General features: G+C 46.1%; 1 protein-coding gene across 1 annotated transcript; it reads right to left on the bottom strand.

Annotated features, from left to right (window-relative positions):
* Nucleotides 1-223: 223 nt before the first annotated feature.
* Nucleotides 224-11,900, bottom strand: Mbd1 (methyl-CpG binding domain protein 1). Its single transcript, XM_051163649.1, has 16 exons — nt 11,663-11,900; nt 9,400-9,534; nt 5,909-6,023; nt 5,657-5,820; nt 5,482-5,564; nt 5,220-5,260; nt 4,749-4,895; nt 4,527-4,655; nt 4,061-4,171; nt 3,909-3,977; nt 3,184-3,351; nt 2,558-2,857; nt 2,333-2,470; nt 1,886-2,017; nt 1,737-1,798; nt 224-971 (listed from the first exon to the last, which is right to left on the bottom strand). The coding sequence occupies exons 2-16, from the start codon at nt 9,507-9,509 to the stop codon at nt 932-934; spliced, it is 1,809 nt and encodes a 602-aa protein (XP_051019606.1). The 5' UTR covers nt 9,510-9,534; nt 11,663-11,900; the 3' UTR covers nt 224-931.
* Between the last annotated feature and the right edge of the window lie 12,033 nt (nt 11,901-23,933).

Here is a 23,933-nt window from a genome sequence, read left to right as displayed (position 1 = left end):
TCATCAGGAAAAGAGGAGCCAAGCTGACAGCTTTAGTTCCAAGCAGTGTTCTGCCTCAAGTTAAGAGCATCTGGGCACAAGAAAATTGTCAGCCAGCAGTGGGGAAGAACACACTTTGGGACTGAGGGAACTTATGCAGCATCCAGGGCCTTCAGGAAACCTAGATTCTAGATGAAGTGATGCTCTGATGAGGTGACTACATCTTACTCACAGTCTGGGCAAGTGTCAAGGTTATCTTACACTGTTCATAGTGACCCACTGCTATTTTCTGAGTCACTAAAACTGTTATTGTAATATCATTATTGCACAGAAGGTTGCAGCTAACGGTTTGCTGGCTTTGGGAACATAGCTTTCATAGCCTGAGTCTGTTTCTAGACCCTGGGAAAGCTCATCTCTTCTCAGTCTACTCACCCAGCTGCGTAAGTGCACACTATCACTCTAGCCCTAAGGACTCCCGTGAGGCTGTTAGCTCTACGGCAGGAGCTCACCAAACAGCAGGCCCTTTTCCTCCTTTATTCATGTAGCATTTCAACTGCTGTTTCCCTGAGAAAATGTCCAGACACACTGCCAGGTCTCATCCAGAAGCCACCAACAAACATGAAGACGGCTTGTTTGAGTTGTTTGCCGTGGCTTCAGCTATCGCCTTCCCCTAGCCCTACATCCAACTTCTCATCGCACTGAGATCCTTGGAGGAGCAGATGTTCTACCAGCCTTCTACTCTTTCTCTTCCTCCCCAGCATTCTTCCTCTAAGCTTCAAGGACTGAGCAGGCCTGCTCCTGGATTGCGTTTGTAGGGTTTTCTCCTAGGGTTGATTCACATACAAGCTCTGTAACCAGGCCAGGGCCCAGCCCACGGAAGATCAGGGTGGTTTCTCATAAGGCTGGTCTGCAAACATCAACTTCAGTCCTACAGTCAGCAGAAGCCTCCAGTCTACTGCATGTTAGCTTCAGGTTTTTTAAGGTCCTTGGACCTAGAGAAGAGGGAGCAGGTCTGTCTGTTGAATGAGGCTTGCTATGGACAAAACACAGGATTGCAAACCCAGCCCTACTTTTTGTATATCCAGCCATTTCTCCTTACTTACCTTATACTCACTTCCTTCCTTCTATAGACTAGCCATGCAAAAGTACACTTCTCTTTTAAGAGGTGATAAGTTCATGTTCCGGAAAATCATAAGCTCCCTGAAGGCAGGGATCCTGTATTTTCTCCTCAAGGGTAACCCTTATAGGCCTCAGTGTATTCACCAGTCAGAGCCCCAGCTGCTGTCAACTAGGCAGGGTCTTATCACCTCCACCTGCCATCTACAAAGCACACTAGCCGGGTTGCTAGCTGTTAAAACTGATTGGTAGAGCAAAGGAATCCCGGTGCGTGGCCCAATGCTGTTTTAACCTTGGGGGTGGGGGTGACGGACCTCCTCCCACTGCCCCTATGGGCACCAGGTGCTTAGGGACTTCGAAAATCTTCAAGACCACAAACCGTGACCTTCTGAATAAGGATGCCTAAACTCTACTCCTTAAAGGATTTTCTTAGGGAGCTGGGAACCAGCCTCGTTTTATCTGTTTTCTTTCAAATCCCCAAAAGAAGAACGCTGGGACACCAATGGATTGGGTCTCAGGAGCAGTCTTTACAGTGCTGCTTGCACCCGATCAAATCGCTAACCCTCGATTCAAGCCTCAGGGCCCACATCTGGCTGTACTGCCAGCATCGCCGTCTCCACACCTAACTGCATGGGGCACACCTTGGCAACCAGGCTGCTGCATCCCGGAGGCGGGTTCCACCCAGGCTGAAAATCTCCGTGATCTAGGGAAGAATCAACATCATGGGTCAGCACAGCAGGAGGAGACAAGGCCAGGTCAGAAGAGGGTTGGAGCATCCCCCAGCACTGACCACTGGTGTGCCAACTCCTCCTATCTCCTCCTCTGGGGCTGATTCAGAGACATAATCTTCTTTGTTTTCTTCTCTGACCTCCTCAGGGCCAGGAGGCTCTTGTTTCACAGGTGGAAAGTCTGGGCCGATCGCCTAGGAGAATGAGGAAGGGCAGCAGTTAGGACAGGGCTGGCCTGAGGCGACCCATCATGCAGACAGAGCTCACTCTCTGCCTGTAAACTCTTCCCACTCCTCAATGATCTCCAGTCACCTGTGCTGTGCGGTACAGCAAGCAAGATTAGCTGCCTATGGAAAGTAAGGCCCCTGCTAGATAAGCTGGGTAATTCAACTGAATGGCCGTCAACAGCACACCATCACCCTAGCCACAGTGTCAAGGTCAAGGCTCACTACACTTTTGTTTACAGACCACCTGGGGGGCACAGGCTGGGGGCCCATTGCTGCTCTAACCTTGCTGGGGAAGCCAGGCTGCAGTGTGGGAGGAGTCAGGAAGGCTGTGCCTGCTGTCCACTCCTCTGGGACATCCACCTTCTCTTGCTTCACCTGGGGGAAGGCCACAACCCAACTCGAGGCAGAGCACTGGGACTCCTGCATAAGGGAAGATGGCAGCAGACTTGGTCTTGGCTCCATGGCCTGGGGCTGGGTGGAGCGGGGAGAGCAGGAGGAGGTCCTTACCTGGACTGGGGCTTCTGAGGAAGCTGCAGCAGGGCCCGGCACCTGCACAGGACTGCTGGACCCCTCGTGTAAAAACACAAGGTCTGTGTCAGGTGGGGGCAGCACAAAGCCTCTACCTGCTTGCTGCTTCACTGAAGCTTGGACAGGGCCTGGTGGGTTTGTGCACACAGCCAAAGGGGCTTTTAAGGAAGAGCTCCGATGAAGCTGTGCAGGAGAAGCAGACCTCTTTCGACAAAGATGGTGTGGAGGTGATCCTGCTCTCTCCTCAGACCCTGACCCAGTACTGGGCAGCAGCCGCTTCTGTGAGAAAAAGATTGGGTGGCATGGTCAACTGGTGCCACCTGACTGTACCCACCCTGCCCTGCTCAATGTGCCTGCTAACTTCCCATCAGGCATGGCAAAGCACCTGCTGCTGACATGAGCTCTCACTACTGAGTGTGCTATCACTCTCCTGTTAGCAACGAACGGCACTGCCAGCTGGACTCGTTCACCCTAGCAGTGTCTGCTAATCCTCAAATAGACTCTTATACACCCACCCATCTACCAGGCCTGCCCACCACTCCCAAGCACGGGGGTGGGCCGGGCCCAGGCTAACCCCTCCACCTAACCCTTCCTGCCCCACCCACCATGGCAAACTGCAGGCACTGGCGCCAACGACACTTCTGGCGCTTCTGGTTGCTGCCCCCGAATTTGGGCTTGTCGCAGCAGAAGTCACAGTGGCCACAGTCCATCCGCCGTAGGCAGGCTGCACAGGCCCCGCACTTGCGGTTCTGCCGGTGGTTCGTGTAGGGCTGCTGGGGTGGAGGGGAACAGTGGTGCTGTCACTGAGGCTAGGACAGGCTATCCTCAACACCCATTCAGTACCATGCCTGGTGCTCATCCAGCCCTATGGAGGAGCTTGCTACACAGGAGGCTCAGCTTGCTAACTCTCCTCAGCATCTGCGACTTTAAAAGATGCTCCAAGACCATTAGGACGGAGGCTGTTCCATCACTGTGCCATTCCAGCACCTGCTAGCTAGACAATGGCTTTGGCCCTCACTTCCTCAGGACTGTGATAACCTTCTTCTCATTAGTCCTCATTCCTGTGCCAGCTGTGCTGGCCTATTTGACACAAGTGTGTACCCACACCCTGTGAGTGTCACCATCAACCTACTTGGCTTGCAATAGCCATCGAAGTCAGTCCATCTGAGCACTGTCACTGTGCTGCTAACTCCATTTCCCCCGAGAGTCACTTATCCTACCCAAGGTCTCACTACTACTCCCTGCGAGTTCCACTACAGCATCTGCCTCCTTGCAGCTAAAGCGGCAGCAGCAGAGTCTAGGTTTATCCAGGTAAGGTGGGGCCACTCACTAGCTCGTCCTCGTCTACACAGTAATAGATGAACTCAGCAGATGATGTGGGCGCTACGTCGCTGAAGTGCTGCAGAGGCAAACGTGTTGGGGTCAGGGCAGGTCCTGAGTAAGTTTAGGGCTGTGCCTTCCCCCTGCCCACCAGGGTCTTACCGCCTCTGCAGGCTCTGGGTGCTGTGATACAGGAAGTGGAGGCAGTGGCCGAGCTCGGGAGTGATGCTGGGCAGCTACCTTTGAGCCTCTTTTTTTACGATCATGTTTAGCCTAGAAAGTGAAAGAACAGTTAAGGCTTGGTGGCACAAGGCAGACACGGGACCCGCAGGAGGGCAGAAAGCATGCACTGAATGGTCAGGCAGAGTATGCAGTGAGGGACTCACAGCAGGGGAAACCACAACCTGGGGAGGGCACCGCTGACATCCTTGAGGGTGGCCTCGGAAGCGATGAGCAAGGTGCTGGCAGAGAAAGGCAGGCAGGCAGAACCAAGGAGGTGAGCACAAGATAGAAAAGAACATAAGACATGAGGCATGCAAAGCCAGATTGGGAGGAGCCAACAGCAGCAGCGGTGGTTCAGTGCGATAGCCTTGGCTCCACCAGCACTGGTCCCTCCAGCCTAACTCACCCAAAAGCAGCGCCGCTGCAAACACCTCCACTGGCGCTTGAGACCAGGGCGGGGAGGGCGAAGGCAGACTCGGCAATGGCCACAGTCCTCTTGGGTCTGACAACCCCGACACACTCCACACCCTCGGCTCTGTAGGGAGGCCGGAGGTGTGATGCCTAGAGTCAGGGCCATGAAGGCCAGGGACTGAGGTGAGCCTTGACCCACCCCATGTGACCGACTCACCTTGTCCATAATCCGTAGGCAGCGTCTCTTCTCACACTTGCAGAAGAGCCCTGAGGCCATGTCACGGGGCAGCTGCAGGCGGCAGGTGGAGCATGCCCCACAGTCTTCTTTCACCAGACAAGCTGTACACTCCCCACAGCCAACTCGCTGCCAGAGATGGACAGGAAAGGTTAAAAGCCTGGTTATATTTTCAGGACCGCTACTCTCCAAATGTTTGCATACTTACTGGTTTCCCATTAGCCTCCTTGCCATAGCTGATAAATTACTGACTACTATGTCTTCTACAAGTGTCCTGCGTCTACTGATGCCCCACTAACTCCCATTACTGCATCTACAGCAAACCAACAGCCAGGCCCCTATTTAAAAAACAAGATCAACAAAAGTTCCACTCAGCAGTCCTGACCCCTCCCACTGGCGCCATCACACACAGCCTGCTCCTCTTAGGCTGCGAGGAAACGGTACTGCTCTTACCTTAAACATTCTCTGTTCTCGGTTGAAGATAATTCTCTGTGCTGGCAGTAGAAAGAGAACGGGGAGAAGGAAAATAAGGCAGCAGACATACTTCAGCTACCACGTTAACCTCAACTTTCACCATTCGACCTACGCCAACAGAGTAGGGCTCAGAGGCTGGTTCCACGTAAGCCAAAGGCCTCTACCATGCCATGCAACCTCCAGCTTAGCCCAGCACTGTCCACTACGTGGCCTGTCTCCTAATCCCCAAAGACTGATGTACCTCGGCAGCCTTTGCACAGTGTCTTGAGCCTCTGCCTTCTGATGCCATCCCATGAGAAGCGGATTCCACAATTTTCACAGCATCTAAAGTGAAAAGGGCGGGGGTGGGGGTGGGGGGAATGAGCATGCCCAATCCCAAGCCTCATCCGCCCGGCTCACCCTAAACCAGCACTCACCCAGGCTCAGGGAAGGAAGCTGGAACTGTGCCAGCGGCAGCCTTCTTAGCCCGTGGAGTCACATTCCTCACTTCCCTCCTCTGTGGCACAGCTTGCTGTTTCTTAACCTTGGCTGGTTTAGAGGGCTTCTTTTTCTTCTTGCTGGGGGCAGCCAAGGGATGGGACTGGAGATGAAGACAGGAAGAGTGTGGATCAATCTCTGGGGTCATGTGACACAGTTGCCCCTGCATGGGCACAGACACTGTGAAGTACCTTAGCAACTGGGTAGCACAAGATGCCTTGTCTGAAGTCAAAGAGGGTTAGATCACAGTCAGGGCCCAGGTACCGAGTCAGCTCAACTTTGCTTCGGATCTTGTCTCCTGTAGGGCTGAGAAGGAACCAGAATGACTTGACACCAACATGGAACCAATGTCATGCCACCCACACAAATCCTCACAGATCTGGTGAGATGCAGGAAGCAGTCTAGAATTAGCCTGTGAGCCACAATCAAGTCCTATCCCAATATAAGTTACAGGAACACAAAATATGAATATAAAACCAGCATGCATACAAATGTTAATATAATTGTGAACCTCGTTTTGATCCATAACATTTTATATTCTATGGTAATCTCATAAAATTATATTACAGTGGAAAACTATTATCTGGCAACACTGTAACAATTTTAATGTCATAATACAAAACATTATTTAGGTATCTGTAATGGTGCTCATGTTCTCAAGCCTGCTGCAATGCATATATATATATATACACACACACACACACACACACACACACACACACACACACACACACACACACACACACACATAATGATGGTCCCATAAGATTATATTGTCTAATGATGCCACACATGTTCTAGTTTTATATTCTATGATTTTCACATGAAAACCATTAAATAACATTTCTCAGAATGTATCAGTACCAGTAAGCAATGCATGACTATCTGAATATTTAGCTTAGGTATACAGTATAGTATATTATACCACCCGGGTTTGTATAACTGCATTCGCTGTCTATTTCTCAGGTTGTATTACTATTGGTGACTGTATATAAGCACATAAACAGGCTGGAGATGGTGGCACATGCCTTTAATCCCAGCACTTTAGAGACAGAGGCAGGGGGATGGATCTCTGTGAGTTCAAGGCCAGCTTGGTCTACAGATTGAGCTCCAGGGCTAGCAACCCTATCTCAAAATAAGTAAATAAATAAAAATAAAGATACATAAACATATTTACGCCATGCAGCACTACCAGTGTTAGAAATATATGAGTAAAGATCAACACAAAATACAGCCATTTTGTTTTGTTTTTCTTTGAGATGGAGGTTGCGTTTTATCCCAGGGGCTTTGAACATTTCTATGTAAAGAAAGATGACCTTGAACTTCTGACCATCCTGCCTCTGCCCCGCCAAGCACTAAGAGCTCAGAAATGCACCACCATGCTAAGTTTACATAGTGCTAGAAATGAAACTCAAGGCTCCATGCCCACTCGACAAGCTCCCAGTGTCTAAATATTATGTACTGCACACCAAATGAACACTCATAAAAGTTTGTAACAGAAGTATCTTTAAAACATGAAAATGAAACCGTATGCAATACAAAGCATAAGCAGTGAAGGCTGAGGAATGATACTCCAGGGCTCTTCACTTTGCGTGAACTTTGAAAGGCATTTATTGTGTCTTGAAACAAACTATCTATCCATTGTTTGTAAAAACAAGTAATTTTAAAAAAAGGTCCCCTTCCAGAGAAAAGGGCGGCATACTTGCTGCACTGACATCAATTGTGCAAGCTCAGGGAGCCAGTGTGCCTTCCTATACACAGTGCAGCGCATAGGCTACTTAGCCCTCATCATGTCCTCCTATGGGAACTAGGGTTCAGAGCAATGTCAAAACCATGGCATTTTGGGTTCTGATCCTACTGTGAGAAACTTTTTTATCTCTGGCCCGGAAGTATCACACTTCCTACCAGCACCCACAGAACTAATCAGCCAATTTACTATCTGATAAGTATATATATGTATATACACACATATATACACACATATATACACACATGTATACACACATGTATACACACATGTATACACACATGTATACACACATGTATACACACATATATACACACATGTATACACACATATATACACACATGTATACACACATATATACACACATATATACACACATATATACACACATATATATCTTTAACAATTACTTTTAAGTTTTGAAAATTTTATACAATTTCATATGTGAAAGAAGTTATAAAAATAATGGAAACTGAAAATTTATATTCTTCTAGGAAAAGGGTAACTTAAATAAACAGGAAGAGTGTAAAAATTTTAATAGCTACATCATTAATACATTCTAACACATGCTTATAAACTACAATGTTGATGCATTTACAGTCAATTCTCATCATAATTATATGTTATGAAGTTGCTACCACTGCGGGACTCTCCTACAGGAGACACAGGGGTAGGCTCCAGCAAGCCCATCCCATTTCCACGGCTTTTCAGAACACAGTCTAGTTTTGTGTGTTTCTGCTTAAAAACCCCACAACGTCTGTTTCGTCCAAAGGACTCCATGGTTGGCTGACAACTTAGGGCCACTGGCTTTCCAGGATGTTTTGGCTAGGTTTGTCTGTCAAAGTTTTTTGGTTTGGGTTTTGGTTTTCTGAAGACACCTGGTGGACAGAACCTGTCCAAGTTTAGCATCTCTACACCATTATCGCCTTGGGAAACATGCAACCGAGCCAGCAGCAGCTGACAATGGTTTAGGTTTTTCTAGCACTGGCTGATTGCTGGCTTTGGCTTTCTTCATGACAACACTGCTCGCTTGGCTTTACTAGCCATCAGTCCATGGAGCCACAAACTTAAGCTGCTTTCCCAACTTGTCTGAAGCTTCATCAATGACTACAGATGGTAGGTTTTGTTCTTCCCAGGGCAGCCTCACACACAGCTCAGCGCATTTCTTCTTCTCTTTCTGGGATGTACCGTTTCTGATCCTTAACACTGTAACTCAAGCGGATAGCACTGCAATTCATGCCTGGGAGGAGTAAGCCTGGTAAGCCTGATGACGAGAAAAGGCACATAACCGTCTTCCTGTACTCAGAACACTAGAAAACACCTCAGCACTTTATTTGGGAGCCATTTTAAACAATACATTTGTGAACAAAATTACGGCACTAGCTAGACCATGGAAAAGATGACTGGTTTGCAGTACAAAAAAGAAGAAAAAAGAAAAAGAAAGAAACAAACCAAGAGTTCATGTTCAACTCTGATTCGGAATATATGCACTAGATAATTCAAAATTTTAGTTGTTCCACATGTGTCTGTGAATAATCACAAAAGTACTGTAAATATTAACTTTGATCAAATAAACTTTATTAAGAATAGGTGATTATGAAAACATAAAACTTTTAATAAGGACTATGCGCACAATTTTAATTCTATACATAGATTTAAACACACCGGGGCTGGAGAGATGGCTCAGAGGTTAAGAGTACTGCCTGCTCTTCCAAAGGTCCTGAGTTCAATTCCCAGCAACCATATGGTGGCTCACAACCATCTAAAAGGAGATCTAGTGCCCTCTTCTGGCCTGCAGGTATACATGCAAGCAGAATACTGTATACATAACAATAAACCAATAAATCTTTTTAAAACAAAAAACACCACACCAGTTTACTCTAATTACTAACTAGGTCCAACTCCACTGAACGCTGTCCATGACCCACCCATTACCTCTGGTAATAGATGTCTGAACGTCCACAAGAGGCCCCTGACTTGCGAAAGGACTCACGGCGTTTCCAGCCAGGGCCCAGGGCTGGGCAGTCCCGCCAGTCCTCAGCCATTGGTGCTTCAGAGAAGAATAGAAGCCTGCAAGGGCGGAAGAAGGTTGTGCTGAGGATATTCAGTCACACTGTGAACCTCAGGATTGTGTTGTTTACTGGAAAACCTGTTTTTAGTTGTTGTGTGGCTTAACCTTAGCGCACACCTTTAATCCAAGAGCTTTCTGCTTGAATACTGTAAACAGGATTAAATAAAGTCAACCACAGGTCAAGAGATGGAGCAAGCAGCCAGCTGACAGGAAGTGAACATAGAATTATTAAGGAAAAAAAAAACATAGAAAGAGGATGTCAGGAGGAAGAATAGAGACACGCACAGGAAGCTGGAGGGAGGGACATTCAGTTTGAAGGGGGTTTTTGAGACCCATGGGAGAGGAGGCATTCCAGTTGGATAAGGAGAAAGGTCAGCTGGGTGCCTTCTCTGCCTCTCTGAGCTAGCAGGCTTTCACCCCAGCATCTGGCTCCTGAGTCTTTATTTGGTAAAATTGAACTATTGAGATTTTAATAAAAACAAGGTAGAGTATAGAAGAGAGTAGCAAACTGTTTCCAGGCCACAAAAGTCAAGTGTTTCCTTTAAATACTTACTCTAGACCAGCACAAGTATGTGCCTGGTCTCTGCTACTTTGTGTGTTCTCTTTCCTTTAATCCCCGCCCCTTTCACCCCTTATCACTAGATAGGAGAGAAAGAAGGATAGAGCGGAGAGAAAGATAGGATCCTTGAATCCAATTTCTTTCCTTTTAAGAAAAAAAATATTTTATTTAACTTTAATCTATGTACATTGGTGTGAGGGTGTCAGATCTTGTAGTTACAGAGAGTTGTGAGTTGCCATGTGGTTGCTGGGAATTGAACCCAGGTCCTTCTAAAGAGCAGACAGTGCTCTTAACCACTGAGCCACCTCTCCAGCCCCAATTTCTTTCCTTTTATTTCTTCTTTGAGCACAACTCCTAACAAACTGCGACAACCACCGACTCCATCTCTCGGGGCCCTAGCATTTATATATCCTCTGATAAGGTGCCAGAATTCTAAACATCACACAGTCGCAGAAACTATTGCCACAGCATGAGGCAAATCAGAGTCAGCTGCTGCAGAGAACCCGAAGCAGCCCCAGATCCCCACACCTGGGATTACAATGAAAACATATTCTTATATTCCTGTGTTTTTAAAAAAGAAACCCAAACTCCAGAATTGTCACTACATAACTATGTCCTTGTTGCAATTGATGCTCCCTGTCTTTGACTTCCCAGTCCCCTTCCTCCTCTTTGTCATCCTCCAAACATGCACATGACTGATGGTCAGTCTGAGAAGACTCATTCCTTCTATTCTGCATATGACGGCCCTATTTTCTCTTGTCCTCAGTTCTCCACTTCAATATAAACTTTCCTTGACCTGAGCTTCCAATGTCTCTCAACGTCCTAGCCCCCCCCCCCCCACTCCTCCATGCATTGGAACAAACACCCCCCAAAACGTCCATCCCTCAGCCTGGAAGCCTCCCGTGTCTCCCCTTAAGTCAAAGAGCTCTCCCCAAAGTTTACTATCTCTCATTATTCTGACCCACAATTCCTTTCCAGTCTCAGCCTCAAATGTCTCGATTCCTCACTCCGACGGTCAGGGTTAGCTATTCTTCCCCCCTTAATTTTGTCATCCTCTACTTCTCTTACCCTCCTGTGAAACTTCCTTCTTCCTCCACCTGCCCCTCAATTTCTCAGTTTGTATTCCAGGACGAGGTGACTCCGTCAGTCTTTGGATACACTACTTCTTTTCGTCCTCCACGAGTCTCCAGTCAGTCCCTCGTTATTGTAACTCTGCGACTTCTCCTGTTGCCTGTCTCCGGGTCCTCTTCTTCTCATTATTAGCTGCGGGGTCCCGTGTCTATCTTGTTAACATGGAGGCCTAATGACTCTCTGAACGTTCTGGTCTCTTCCATTCCCCTCCATTCTACTCCCAGAGTCTCGACACGGCTGTCATCGCCCTGCACCACATTCCTTTCCTTCCCATCTTTCTGTGTAGTTCTCCCAGTCCTCTCTCTCAATATTCAGAAGACGCCATTCCTCTTCCTGGCCCGAAGGCCCTTCGTGTCTCTCCGCTAGCCTTCGGAGCTTCAATTCCTCCCCAGCCTCCTCCTGAGTGCTCCCCACGTCCACTCCCACGGCTGTCTTACCTGTTTGACACCAGGCCCGCGGCTTCCTCCGCTCTAGGCCCGTGGACTCATGGGGAGGATCCCGCTTGCGCGGCTCGCCTGGTCCACTCTTTTTCCTCCTCCTCCTCCACCAGAACCTCCTCCAAAACAGTACTTGTCGCCTCTGCGGCCGTTGGCTTACTCCCGGAACCGGAAACCCACTGCTTGCCTTTGGGGCTCCGAACAGGATCTGCACCTCTGTGCAATCTTGACGCGCGTGCCCTTAGTGGGGAGGCTCCTGCGCATGCGTCCTGCATCCTCACAGCGGCGCGCAGTTTGTCGGGATCTGCTGCGCCTGCGCGCTGAAAACACCCGCGGCCCCTAGGCTCGCGCTTGCCTGTGCGCCTGCGCTCCCCGCTGCCCGAGTCAGCGCAGGTGCTGTCTGTTCTTAACACAAGGGTGCGTGGCGGGCTTGGCCAGCTTGGCCCGTTCTTAGTTTCTGTAACAGGAGCGCGAGGTTGTATCTATCCAGTTCTTTTCCAGGGTACACCTTTCCTTTGTTCCTGTGACTCCCTTCTTTGGGATTGGTACCCACATCCTCTTGGAATAGGGTCACTGCACCCTGGCGAGCTTCCTTCCTTGGGAACCAGGGAGGAGGCGAGGTGTGCTAGCAAGTGTATTGAGGGCACCAAGTAAGAGCTTGCCTATCCCTCAAAGGAGGCCCAATGGGAGAAGATGGTGAGCTAACCGAGGTAACCTATTTTGCTTCAAGCCGACCCCATTTTGTGTGCTTCATAGAACCGTTCCTTGGTACTGCTGTGTTATGGCGTTACAGAGTTGGAGAGTTCAAGACCACTGGGAAAGACCACTCATATTCAATTAAATCTAATTAGCTGAATTGTATTAAGCTGGCCAGCTGACTGCGCCCACCAGATCAGGATAAAAGACTGGCCCAGGCTAAAAGGGGAGGGAAGCTTTGACAGACAAGACCACACTGTTTCATTTCTGTAGCTATGTGAGGAAATTCCTTACTACCTCTTTAAGCATGTTTACCGAAACCAGAGCAAGCAGTTAATTATTTCACATTAATTATATATTTCTGGGAAGTGGGTAAAGGGACTTTGACAGTTAGAATTCCCTGGAATTATTTACCAGATTCTGCTGATAGACTGGACTCCTAAGATGGTTGTCATGAGCAAAATGAACTCACTTGGGCCACCACGTTCTCCACTGACTGGGTCATATGGATCAAATCATTGACTCATGTTAGGCTAAATGCTGGTATTGGGTCTGTAGAGCCAATATCTTAACTGTGGTGATTCTTGGTTTTTGTTTCGTTTGTTTGTTTTTTGATTCTTGTTTTTATATGTGTAATTAGACAGTTTTCAGTGTGAATCAGGGACCTCTGGTAACACCAAAAGTAACAAGAGGTGAGAGAGAGAGAGGTCTTGCAGTTTGAAGGGTAGTGAGCCAAAGGCCACCAGGAGAGACGTGACTGATAGCAGCTGGATCAGACCCTTTGGCTCTCTGATCTGGATTTTGTTGTTGCCAGTGCTAAAAGTTTCCTTCATGCCTCTATGATTTTGTAATACTTTCTCAGCTAGGGAGCCTATTGTGTGTGTAGCTGGCCTATAGAGCTTCAAAGATGGTCTAAATCTTGGTCTATTCTAGAACTCAGAACTTGGAGAGTCTGGTTCCTTCAGGCTAATGCTGAGGCCCCTGGGGCTGTTGATTCATCTAGTCCTGTCCCTGTGAGAAGAGGAATGAGAGCAGCTGGGACTGCACTGTTTCTACCAACAACTCCATCAGCCAAAAGGTGTTCCCTACCTTGAGCACCATTATGTGTGTACACCTGGGGAATGACACAAAACAGTGCACAGACACTCCCATCTCCTGGTTCCAAACGCTTTGCATGACACATTTAGTGAGCCCAAAGGTACAGGCAAGATGTTTAATCCCATTGTGAGCCCGGATGAGATTGTGAGCTATAGAAACTTGTTTATTGTTTGGTGTGGTTCAGCCCTAACACACACCTTTAATCCAAGAACTTCCTGTTTGTTGTAAGCAGGTGATTATGGTGTGGCTCTGTCCTGTCCTAGGACACATCTTTAATCCAAGAGCTTTCTATACATAGGATTTAATGAAGTTAACCCTGGGTCAAGAGGCAGAGCACATAACCAGATGACAGAGGGTAAACAGAAAGGAGGGACTTTGAGTTGAAGGGTATTTAAGACACCATGGGGAAGAAAAAAGAGCCTTTAGCTGTTTTTCTCCTGTGCTGTTGGGTGAACTAGCAGGCCTTTTCCTCCTGGGCTATCAGTTGAGCTAGCAAGCATTTGGGGCTTTTTAGCTGTGAGGTTTTTTGGCTTTTAGTTTTTGTCTTTTTCCTTTGGCATGTGAGCTGAGTACGGAAGTCATCTAGGGGCTTTCTCTGCCTCTCTGAGCTAGCAGGTTTTCACCCTAACATCTGGTTCCTGAGTCTTCGTTGGTAAAATTGAACAATCTAGGATTTTTTAAAAAATTATTAATTTAAAACAATTTTTACATATACATTTATATTATTACAAATATATACAGTAAACTACCTATAGCAATAAGAACCATGAAACAAACAGAAATTATATATAAATGTTAGATTTTAAGTCTTTTGGCTATTTGTATTTGGCAGCCTTGAAGAAGACATCTTTCCTATCTTGGTACATCTAAAATTCTAATATCTCATCATCATCAACTTAAAACATCTATCTAGACTAAAAACATCTTAACCTCTAAACAACTAAGCTTAATTGTAAAACTAAACTCTCTGGACTTCAACCCCATCAGAGACTTGAGAAGGAATAAAATTGATTACCTGTGTATACAGGGAGTGCAGGTTAGTAGCTTTCCAAATGGGAAGATGACAAAGACAGTTTGCCGTCTGAACAATCACCCAGAACTCTCTATAATATTGGAGCATCATCTTCAGTCTTCTGGCCCAGTATATCTGCCAGACATATTTGTGAGGCAGGAATTATTGAGGACTTGCTTATCCTGTCTTGGCAGAGTTTGGCCGTCAACTCTGCCTGCATCCAAGCTTGCTCTTAGGCAGAATTCTGTCTGTGGTAGAAATGAGGACATTTTGCCCAGTGGCTGATTTGCCACATTTGAAACCATTTCCATAAGGAAGTTCTTTGATGCTCATCATCCTCTTTGAGGTAGGCTGGGTGTTGTAATCAATTTTATAGAGGAGGAAAGAGCAAACTTAGATATAGAAGATAGTCAGATGATTTATTTTTGCAGTGGCAAGAATTGTCACCATTGAAAATAGAGCATTTCAGTTTTTGCCCTTGAACCGTACTGAGGCCAACCTGTTCATAGTAACAGAGCAAGGCTTTAATAAAATCTGTGTTTGTGGAGGAAAAGAGGAAGGGCCCCAAAATGAAACCCACCAGAGGGAGTTTTATAAGCTCATTGTGGGAGCCAAGAGGAAATAGAGAAGCCCAGCAGGGCATAGAGGAAAGGGTGAGACATCTAGGAGGGAGCTGAGAGACAGGAGGGATGAGGTTGCTGAGTCCCAGAAGGATTTAAGGAGGCTATGGGGCTTAGTAGGCAGCTTCCTGGGGGAGGAGTCAAGGAAACAGAGGGGTTGGTTGCAATGGAGGGAAAGGAGCAAGTGTCTTAATAACTCACAAATTGCGTACATGGTGGAGCTCTGGAGGGCATAGCAGGCTCCAGAAGCCAGAGAGAGAGAGGACACTTAATGAGTAAGGGAGGAGAGGAGAGACGGATGGTTAGAGCAGGTGGAGGGAAGGAGTGGCTGAAGAGGTAGAATCTAGAATTTGGAACCAAATATGATGGGTTGCAGAAGCCAGCAGAAACAAATGATCTGTGCCCACCATAAGAGTCAAATCAGCAGAGATAGCTCAATGGTTAAGACTAGCTGCTCTTTCCAAAGACGCAGGTTCAATTCCCAGCACCCACATGGTAGCTCACAACTGTCTGTAACTCCAATTCCAAAGGCTCTGCCACCCTCACACCCTCACACATAGGGTTAGCAGAACACCAGTGTATATAAGTGGGGAGGGGGGTGTCAAATCAGCAGCTTGAGTCGATGTGAAACGATAAGAAGTGGGCATAGCTACTAAGACAGTGTGGCACCATCCTCTACCAGGGCTGCCAGAAAAGAGAAAGAACTTGGGAAGGGGATGGTGTTTGGAGACCGTGTATGTTTGAAGGTGAGACAGGCAGTAGTGAGAAGTGATGGGTTACCCAAAGGTGTACTTCTTTGATTTTCATATGTTGGCATCTTTATTTTATGTATTTTATTGTCTTCTTAGGCCTCTACCTCCCTTCCAACCCTTATCCACCCTAATACCTTCCAACACTCCAACACTAGGTAGGAAAGAAGGTAAGCGGAGAGAGGAGGTGTTCTCTTTGGCCACTTCCAGCTGTTTAGGGTCATCAGGTTCTTTGGAACAATACCAATCTCAATCAAAGGGATATTGAGCAGGCCGGCTAACTAGCAAATAGCAATGCAGCAGCAGGATAAGCCAGTAGCCTTCCTCCTCCGACCATCTCCTTGAAGGGGGTTTGTTGTTGTTTTGTTCTGTTTTTCTGTATGCCTTCTCAGAGTCCTGAGAATTTCACTAACTGCGGCTGGTAATGGTCATGCCCCTTTTCTAAGACACATGAGTCAATTATTAGCCATGGATAAACTAAGGCAGCCCTATATCCTACACTTGGGATTAAGATAAAAACATGTTTACATAACATAACTGAGGTTTTACAAAATATAGACATTTTTAAAATATTTATTTATTTATTTACTTATTTATTTATTATGCTTACAATGTTCTTCCTGCATGTATGCCTGCACACCAGCAGAGGGCACCAGATCTTATTATAGATGGTTGTGAGCCATCATGTGGTTGCTAGGAATTGAACTCAGGACTTTTCAAAGAGCAGCCAGTGCTCTTAACCTCTGAGCCGTTTCTCCAGTCCCTATATAATTGGGTTTTTAAAGAAACCAAAACTTCCACTACATGTATATAAGAAAGTCAGCTGCAACCAAAGATATATTCTTGTATATGAATGCCTGGAGGTATAGCTTTAGTGCCTTATTAATGCTTATTAAACAAGCATTGTTTTTAAACCCTATCTTTTGTAAACTGAATCCAGTGACCAGAAAACTCAATGACAAATCCTGAGCTCTGGTCATCAAAGCGGCCATAGCAAGCACTATTGGAAGTAGAAGCTGGAGACTAGCAGCACACAGAAAGCTCACACAGTGAAAGATCAGTCAGAAATTTAAAAAGTGGTTGCCCTCATCATTCATGCATTCTACAGAGCCTGACCAATATTCATCTCAGCCCCCATGTTTACAATGACACTTACAGTTACACCAGAAAAACATAGATCCATCTGCATACAGAAAACAGACAGACAACACTGTCCAGACAACTAGAAGCAGGCAGTCGGGCTACATCTTGCCTTTTGTCCTAGATGGGATTGAAAGCATTTTGTAATTGTATGAGAAGCTAATGATGTTTGGCTATAGAGGGGATTTGGGTGTCCCATATCCAGGGATCTACTTGGGAAGCCAGTAAGGGGGAAAGTGTGTCAGATTGAAGGAGAAGGAGCAGGAGGATAGCTGGTGAGCCTGAGGTCAACAGAATTGGGGGAGCAAAAGAAATAGAGGCTCCTACATTAGCTAGGAGGTTTCTTCCCAGAAAAAGGATGGAGCAGGTTGGTACCACTAGGAAGGAGTTGGTAAGGGGAATACCCCTAAAAATACAGCTAAGTGGTGGGGTTTGATAAGGCTGTCACCATACTTCAACAATGGAGAAATGAGAAGAGATATGACTTAAAACTCTGTCAGGACTGAAAACATGGCCCCACTGTCCAGAAGAAAGGAGATGGATCTCCCTCACACTATGATGACTACCCAAGGCACCCTATTGGAGATAGTAATGGTTGGGCTAATGGAACCTAGGCTCTATCAGTCACGCATGACCAGACCTAACAGGTCTGCTGGAGGGTGATCTGGATTTGATGCCCTCAGGCTGCCAGAGACATCAGGATAGCCAGTAGCCTGGATGGCACCGTGGGCAGAGCTGGAATGGTTTGCAAGGGTTTGGACAGACCCAGGTTCAATTACCCCCTTGACCGACCTGGAGGTCCTTGGACTTTGGGAGCTTGGGTAGCTGCTATGGCCAGCTGAAAGGTCTTAGCTACCACCAAGTATTTCATCTCTCCCATGATATACCTTGAAGGTCATGGCTAAGACTTCTGCCTGTGGGGTCAGGGGTCCTTTCTCTAGATGGTTAGGATTGACCCTAGTGTCAGAGAAGCTCTGGGAGAAGAAGTAGGTCACAAGGAGTTGTTTTTCTTCTGGGGACTTGGGATCCAGAATGGTATATTGTAAGAGGGCTTTTGTAAGGCGGCCCAGGAATTAAGATGGCTTTTCATGTTCTGAATGACCTCTTGGATTTTTTTGTCATGATTTATCATGTTTGGGCCAGCCTTGCAAAGACCTTCTAGAAGGAAAGCTATAACTTGATTCTTTAGCAAGGAAGCCCCCTCGAGTACTGAAATTCCATTCAGGGTCCAAGTCAGGGACTGCCTCAGCCCCAGTTGGGTGAGTGGCATTAGTTCAGTGGATTTTATGCCCTAGTCTAGTCCTACCCTCGCCTGCCCTCCTTGAAAAGAAGATTGTTAGTGAGAATGACATAAACATTACAGAAGGTAAGGTTGTAACATTGGGTAATACAGTGGAATTCTTTAATAAGGGTGGAAGAATTAGCAGTATATGACCCTCCAATCTCTCTCCTATTTGAGAGTTTGCTTAATGAGGTCTGTTTGGTATGTCCACCGTGACCCCTTTTATAAATTTGGGAACTCGGATACCTGCGATGTCCCGTGTTTGGACAACGGGAACAGCTTGTGATTGTCCTTGATTACACGTGTCAATGCCTTCCCCAAGAGCATCGACCATTTCACCTCTAATGTCATCATTGGCTGTTTCTGTGATTGCAGGAATATTAATTTGAGTACCCCATTGTTGTAAATGATCCTTCTCCATAAATATAAGGGTATGTCAGCCACATAGGGTCTCAGCTTCCCTGTTTGCCCTTCTGGTCCCACACATTTAATCCATCACACACTTTGTCTTATTTGAGATAATTTTCTGCATGCTTGTTACCTCCTGGCTGACCAAAGAAACTAACAGGCCTTTCCTCTCATTTCCTGATGGCAAGAGATTACCTCACATGTTTCTCTTAGATTGGCAATCCCTAGGCCAATGTTTTCCCTTCCCACAGCAGCCACAGTACCCTGAAAGTGTTGGTATACCATTAGCATCACGGACAGAAGTACCATTTTCTCCTGAATTAATGTGCCTGTTATTTTGTGGTCTGGAGCTTTTAACCTTACAATTTCGTTGTAAATTACCAAATTTACCACAATTAAAGCACCAGGTGTGTTGATATCTGAGACATCTGGCTATGGCTTATCCTATAATATTGGATTGATGTTCCTTGAAAGCCAATATTAACTGTTTCTCTTATCTATTCATCTAATGGGGTTCCTCATGCTTTTAATGGTCTAATTGCTCTCTTACATTCATTATTACATTTTCATATGCCATTCTTATACCTACCCTATATAGGAGAGAAAAGAGATTATGGAGAACAGGAGAAGTAGACCTTTTTAGACTAAGTTCCTTGGAGTGATTCCACTCTTGGTAGTCAGGATTTCAGCAAACCTGATAAACATGAAACCATCAATTCAGCAAAGATGGCGGCTGGAACCTAGAGGAGCAGCCCAGCACTAGCAATTGAAGTCACCCAACTAGCTTTTGGCCACCCTTTTGGCCAGATCTTGGAATCTGCAAGCCTATTGCCTGCCGCTTCTGCTGAGTTCCCTTTCTGATGTCCAGAACAATGGATGATAGCCAGTTCTTCAGAAAGCCAAATGTCTGCTAGGAGGGCAGAAATGTGTTCTTTGTTCTTGATCTCTTTTCCAGCTGAGTTAAGTAGGTCACACTCCTGATACAAGGCACTATGGTTGTGTGCTGTGGTGAGGACATGTCAGCTATCCATATAAACATTAACTGTACAACCCTCTCCCCATCTCAATGCTTAGTTTAGGGCTATTATTAGTTCTACCTTTTGGAATAAGGTTCCCTGGAGCAGGGATTGGGCCCAGCTTACCTCACTGTCCCCATAGCCACTTAAGTGTACATGACCGTGTCTTGCATGTAGCTGCTCCTATCTATGTACAAGGTTACATCTACCTTGCTGGAGGCTGGTCTTGAAAGCCAGACCATCCATATTGCAGGTAGTTGATGACCTGTGTGTAGTCATAAGTTCCCTGTTCCTCACGGTCAGGCAGGAGGGATGCTGGGTTCAACATGGCAGAAGGTATGAAACTTATTCTGGGTACATCTAGAAGGAGGGCCTGATAGTGATATTGGCATTTGACAGCCAATTCTTAGGGGCTTCCTGGTCTGGAGAAGGGCCTCTACCTTATACAGAGCAGTCAGGCTGAGGTCCTGACCCATTGTCACTTCGTCAGGCTCCTTGACAAAAAACATGGTGGCCACTCCTGCTGAGTCCAATCGCTTGGATATGTAGACAACAGGTTATCTTCAAAACCCTAGAACCGAGTTAGAGACTCTCTTTGGTATCCCCATCTCTTGTTTATGAACCTATGAAATGGCTTAGTGATATAGGAGAGAGCCAGTGCCAGGGCGGAGACCAGGGCCTGTTTTAAGATTTCAAATGTCTCTTTCTCCTTTTTACTCCATGAGAGGGAACTAGAAGCCCACCACCCCACCGTCATCCCCTGAAATTGGTGTAGTCTTTTGTGATTTCAGCAAAACTTGGTATCTGTAGCCAACAGTGTCCCACCATCCCAAGAGTTCCCTGACTTACCTCTTGGTCTTTGGCTAATGGGTATTTGTGGAATTGCCTTAATACACCCCTGGGACAGGGTAAATTTTCCTCTTTCTAAATGATAACCCAGGCAGGTGGCTTTTATAGGACATAATCAGGTCTTCTTGGCAGAGCCTTGGTAATCATGGTCTTTAAACTCTATCAACAGGAACATTGTGGCATATCTACAGTTTGCCTCAGTGTCAGAAGCCAATAGTGGATTATATATTGTAATAAGGTAACCTCTGGGCAATTCTGCCTAAGGTAAGAAGGTCTTCACTGAACGCTGTTCTTTTCTTTTTCAATCAAACTCTCAGTTCTTCCATTTTACCAATAAAGACTTGGGGGCCAGATGCTGGGGTGAAATCCTGCTACCTCAGAGAGGCAGAGAAAGCACCTAGCTGACCATCCTCTTCACCCAAAAAAAGAAACGGGAAGCTATCCTTCTCCGTGCCACCTCAAAAGCCCTCAAACTGAATGTCTCTCCCTTCTAATTCCTGTGTCCCTCTGTCAATCCTCTTACTCTCTATGGTTTTTTCCTATATTTACTCCCTGCCAACTGTTGTTTGCCTCACCTCCTGACCTACGGTTGACTTTATTTAATTCTGTTTACAAGAAAGAAGCTATTGGATTAAAGGTGTGTGCTAGGATTGAGCTACACCAAAACTAGAAGTAGGGTTTTCTATTAATCAACACAATCTTGGGGTTCACAGTGTGATCAAATATCTTACAACAGAGAGCCCCTTTAAATAGTGTGGGCGATTTTTAAAAAAATACTTATGGAAATCTAGTCCAAAAAAAGTTGTCCATTAAATCCTCCTTTGCAATCTGTCTATTTAAAAGCAAACATAAGTTGCCTTACCTTGGCCAGTAGCAGGCTGAAGAAAGCATCTTTCAGTTCCAAAGCAGTATAAACTTGTTTTTCAGTGTATAAGAGATTGAGACAAATATACAGGTTTGGAATTGGGGTGAATAATTTCTACCCATTTATTTACTTCCCTCAAGTCTTGGACAGGCCTGTAATTGTTAGGGCTGGGTTATGGATTGGGAAAGGAATTGTTCAAGGTACTGGCAAGGATTTAAAATCTTAGCCTCCCTGAGTCTCCAGATATAAATTGCATTGTTTTTTTTTTTCTTCCTATGGTGGGGCATTTGGGGGCCCCACTTGAGGTTTAATAATGAAGACATGGAGACATCTGTATAGTATAAGGCTGTTGGCCTATTGGCCTAGTCTCTCAGCTAGCCTCTAACTTAACCTGCCGACTCTGCCTCTGTGTCTCTCTATGTGGTTTTCTCTCCGCTCTGCCCCCTGCTCTGTTCACATCTCTCTTCTGTCTCTCCTTCCTTCCTCCACAGCTCAGCTGCCAAAACTATATTGCTCAAATGTTCTTTCTCATATAAAAAAAAGTTATTAGCAGGGTGAGGGCTATATGAAATCCTCCATAGCAGTTCGCCTTTATATTTGAGTGGTGAGAAAGCAACAAACATTTACATATCCTGCTAGCCTGGTGCCTCCAACACATCAACTAACAACTGGGTGTGGGTTATTCCAGCAGCTTCCACTCCCATGTGATATTGTTTCACTCAGAGTAGGGTTGCAGCAGTAGTCAGCTGAGCTACTATTGGAACTTGATGTCTTGCTGGTCAAAATGGATCTGTTTCTGCCCACACGCCCAGAATGTTTGCTTGTAATTCAACCAGATATGGTGTGGAGTCCAGCTGGGCCAGGGATGGATTGGACAGTGACTGGTATTTTTCCACAATTGGACAAGCACATAGAATTTTAGTGGGACGTTTGTACTCTAGTTTTGTCTTGTCTTTCTTAAAGATGATAGTGGCCCATAGTTTCTGGAACAGGTCTTGGCCCAGTAGGGGATAGGGGCAGGCCTACATAATTAGGAATGTGTGGGTGACTATACCTCTTCCAACACAACCTGAACAGCTGTCCAGGAGTAAGCACCAGACCCCCCCCCCCAGCCGCTCATAGGTCTGTCAGGTTTCTTTTGGACTAAAAAAGTCACCCGGATATCTGCCACAAAACTGACATGCTTGCACCCTACTTCCAAGGTAACCCTGGGCTCAGGGAGTCTTAATGGAATAGAACCCAGACCCTATCAGGTGGTTTCAGTTTATAATTAGTTTCCATTTATGATTGCCTTAGGATGTTATTCAACCTGTCAGTTCAGACACTCATTTTTCCAGTGTCCATTTTGTTTCGTTTTGTTTGCAATATTTACATTGACTTGGGGCTAGAGGAGGTCTGTGTGGCCTTGCTTGATACATCCACTGGTCCCCTCTGGAGCCTCCCTTTCTTACCTTCTGGCTGACCATCCATCCTTGTTTGTCTCAGCGCTAGCACAATTGCCTTTCCTAACCGCTTGACACTGTCACTTCTGTCAAGTCTCCGTTGTTAAAGACTCAAGGAGGTACTTCTGCTAATTCTGACAGCATTGTCCCTTCAAATCCTTCTTTTTGTGTCTCTGGAGATTCTCTCTAATATCCCAGGCTGACTGGGTAGCACTGTATTTATTCCTCTTTATTATTCTCTGAGGCTTTTGGATCAATGGCTATGACTGACTATGTTAATTGCCCAGCTGTTTTCTGAGGCTTCCAGATCAAGAGGTGTATAGGTTGGGTTAGACTCCTAAAAGCCTACCGAGAAATGTGACAGGTGTTTCAGCCAGTCTCTGCAAAAACTCACTAACCTTAGACAAGTCTGTGGTTCCCTTCAGCATTGATGAAACCACTCATGAGGATCTGACAAGAGGTAGTGCGGACCCCTTCCTTTGCTCGTTGTTGGGATCCCATTGAGGTATGGTAGAAGGAAAGATAGTTTCCAGAATCTGGGAGTCCTCAGAGGCAGTGGTCTTCCTTGCTTCCCTCTAGATCCCCCTTGCTTCTGATGTTAAAAAAAAAAAAAAAAAAGTTTGGAAGTGCTGTTTTTAAAGCTGGTGAGTATAAAACAAGCTTTTGTTTTTTTGTTTTTTTGTTTTTTTGTTTTTTTTTTTGGTTTTGTTTTGTTTGTTTGTTTGGTTGGTTGGTTGGTTTTTCTTTTTTTATATTTTATTAATTTATTCATATTACATCTCAATTGTTATCTCATCCCTTGTATCCTCCCATTCTTCCCTCCCTCCCATTTTCCCCTTACTCCCCTCCCCTAAGACTGTGACTGAGGGGGACCTCCTCCCTCTGTATATGCTCATAGGGTATCAAGTCTCTTCTTGGTAGTGTTTTTTGGTTTTTCAAGGCAGGGGGTCTCTGTGTAGCCTTGGCTGTTCTGGACATGCTTTGTAGGCCAACCTCAAACTCACAGCAATCCACCTGCCTCAGCCTCCCGAGTGCTGGGATTAAGGCGTGCACTGCCACCACGCACGCACTGTTTTTAATAAGACCAGGTAGGC

Source organism: Acomys russatus, chromosome 20 (genome assembly GCF_903995435.1).
Source record: "Acomys russatus chromosome 20, mAcoRus1.1, whole genome shotgun sequence".
NCBI lineage: Eukaryota > Metazoa > Chordata > Mammalia > Rodentia > Muridae > Acomys > Acomys russatus.
Note: the sequence above shows the minus strand (reverse complement) of the source record. Positions and strands in the feature narration are given on the sequence as shown.

Excerpts from the sequence above, each read along its gene's own strand:
- Mbd1 (XM_051163649.1), bottom strand. The coding sequence starts at position 9,509 with ATGGCTGAGGACTGGCGGGACTGCCCAGCCCTGGGCCCTGGCTGGAAA. Across the intron at positions 5,821-5,908 it reads TGTGCTACCCAGTTGCTAAG|TCCCATCCCTTGGCTGCCCC; the intron begins GTACTTCACAGT and ends CTTCATCTCCAG. Across the intron at positions 1,799-1,885 it reads GAGGAGTTGGCACACCAGTG|ATCACGGAGATTTTCAGCCT; the intron begins GTCAGTGCTGGG and ends ATTCTTCCCTAG.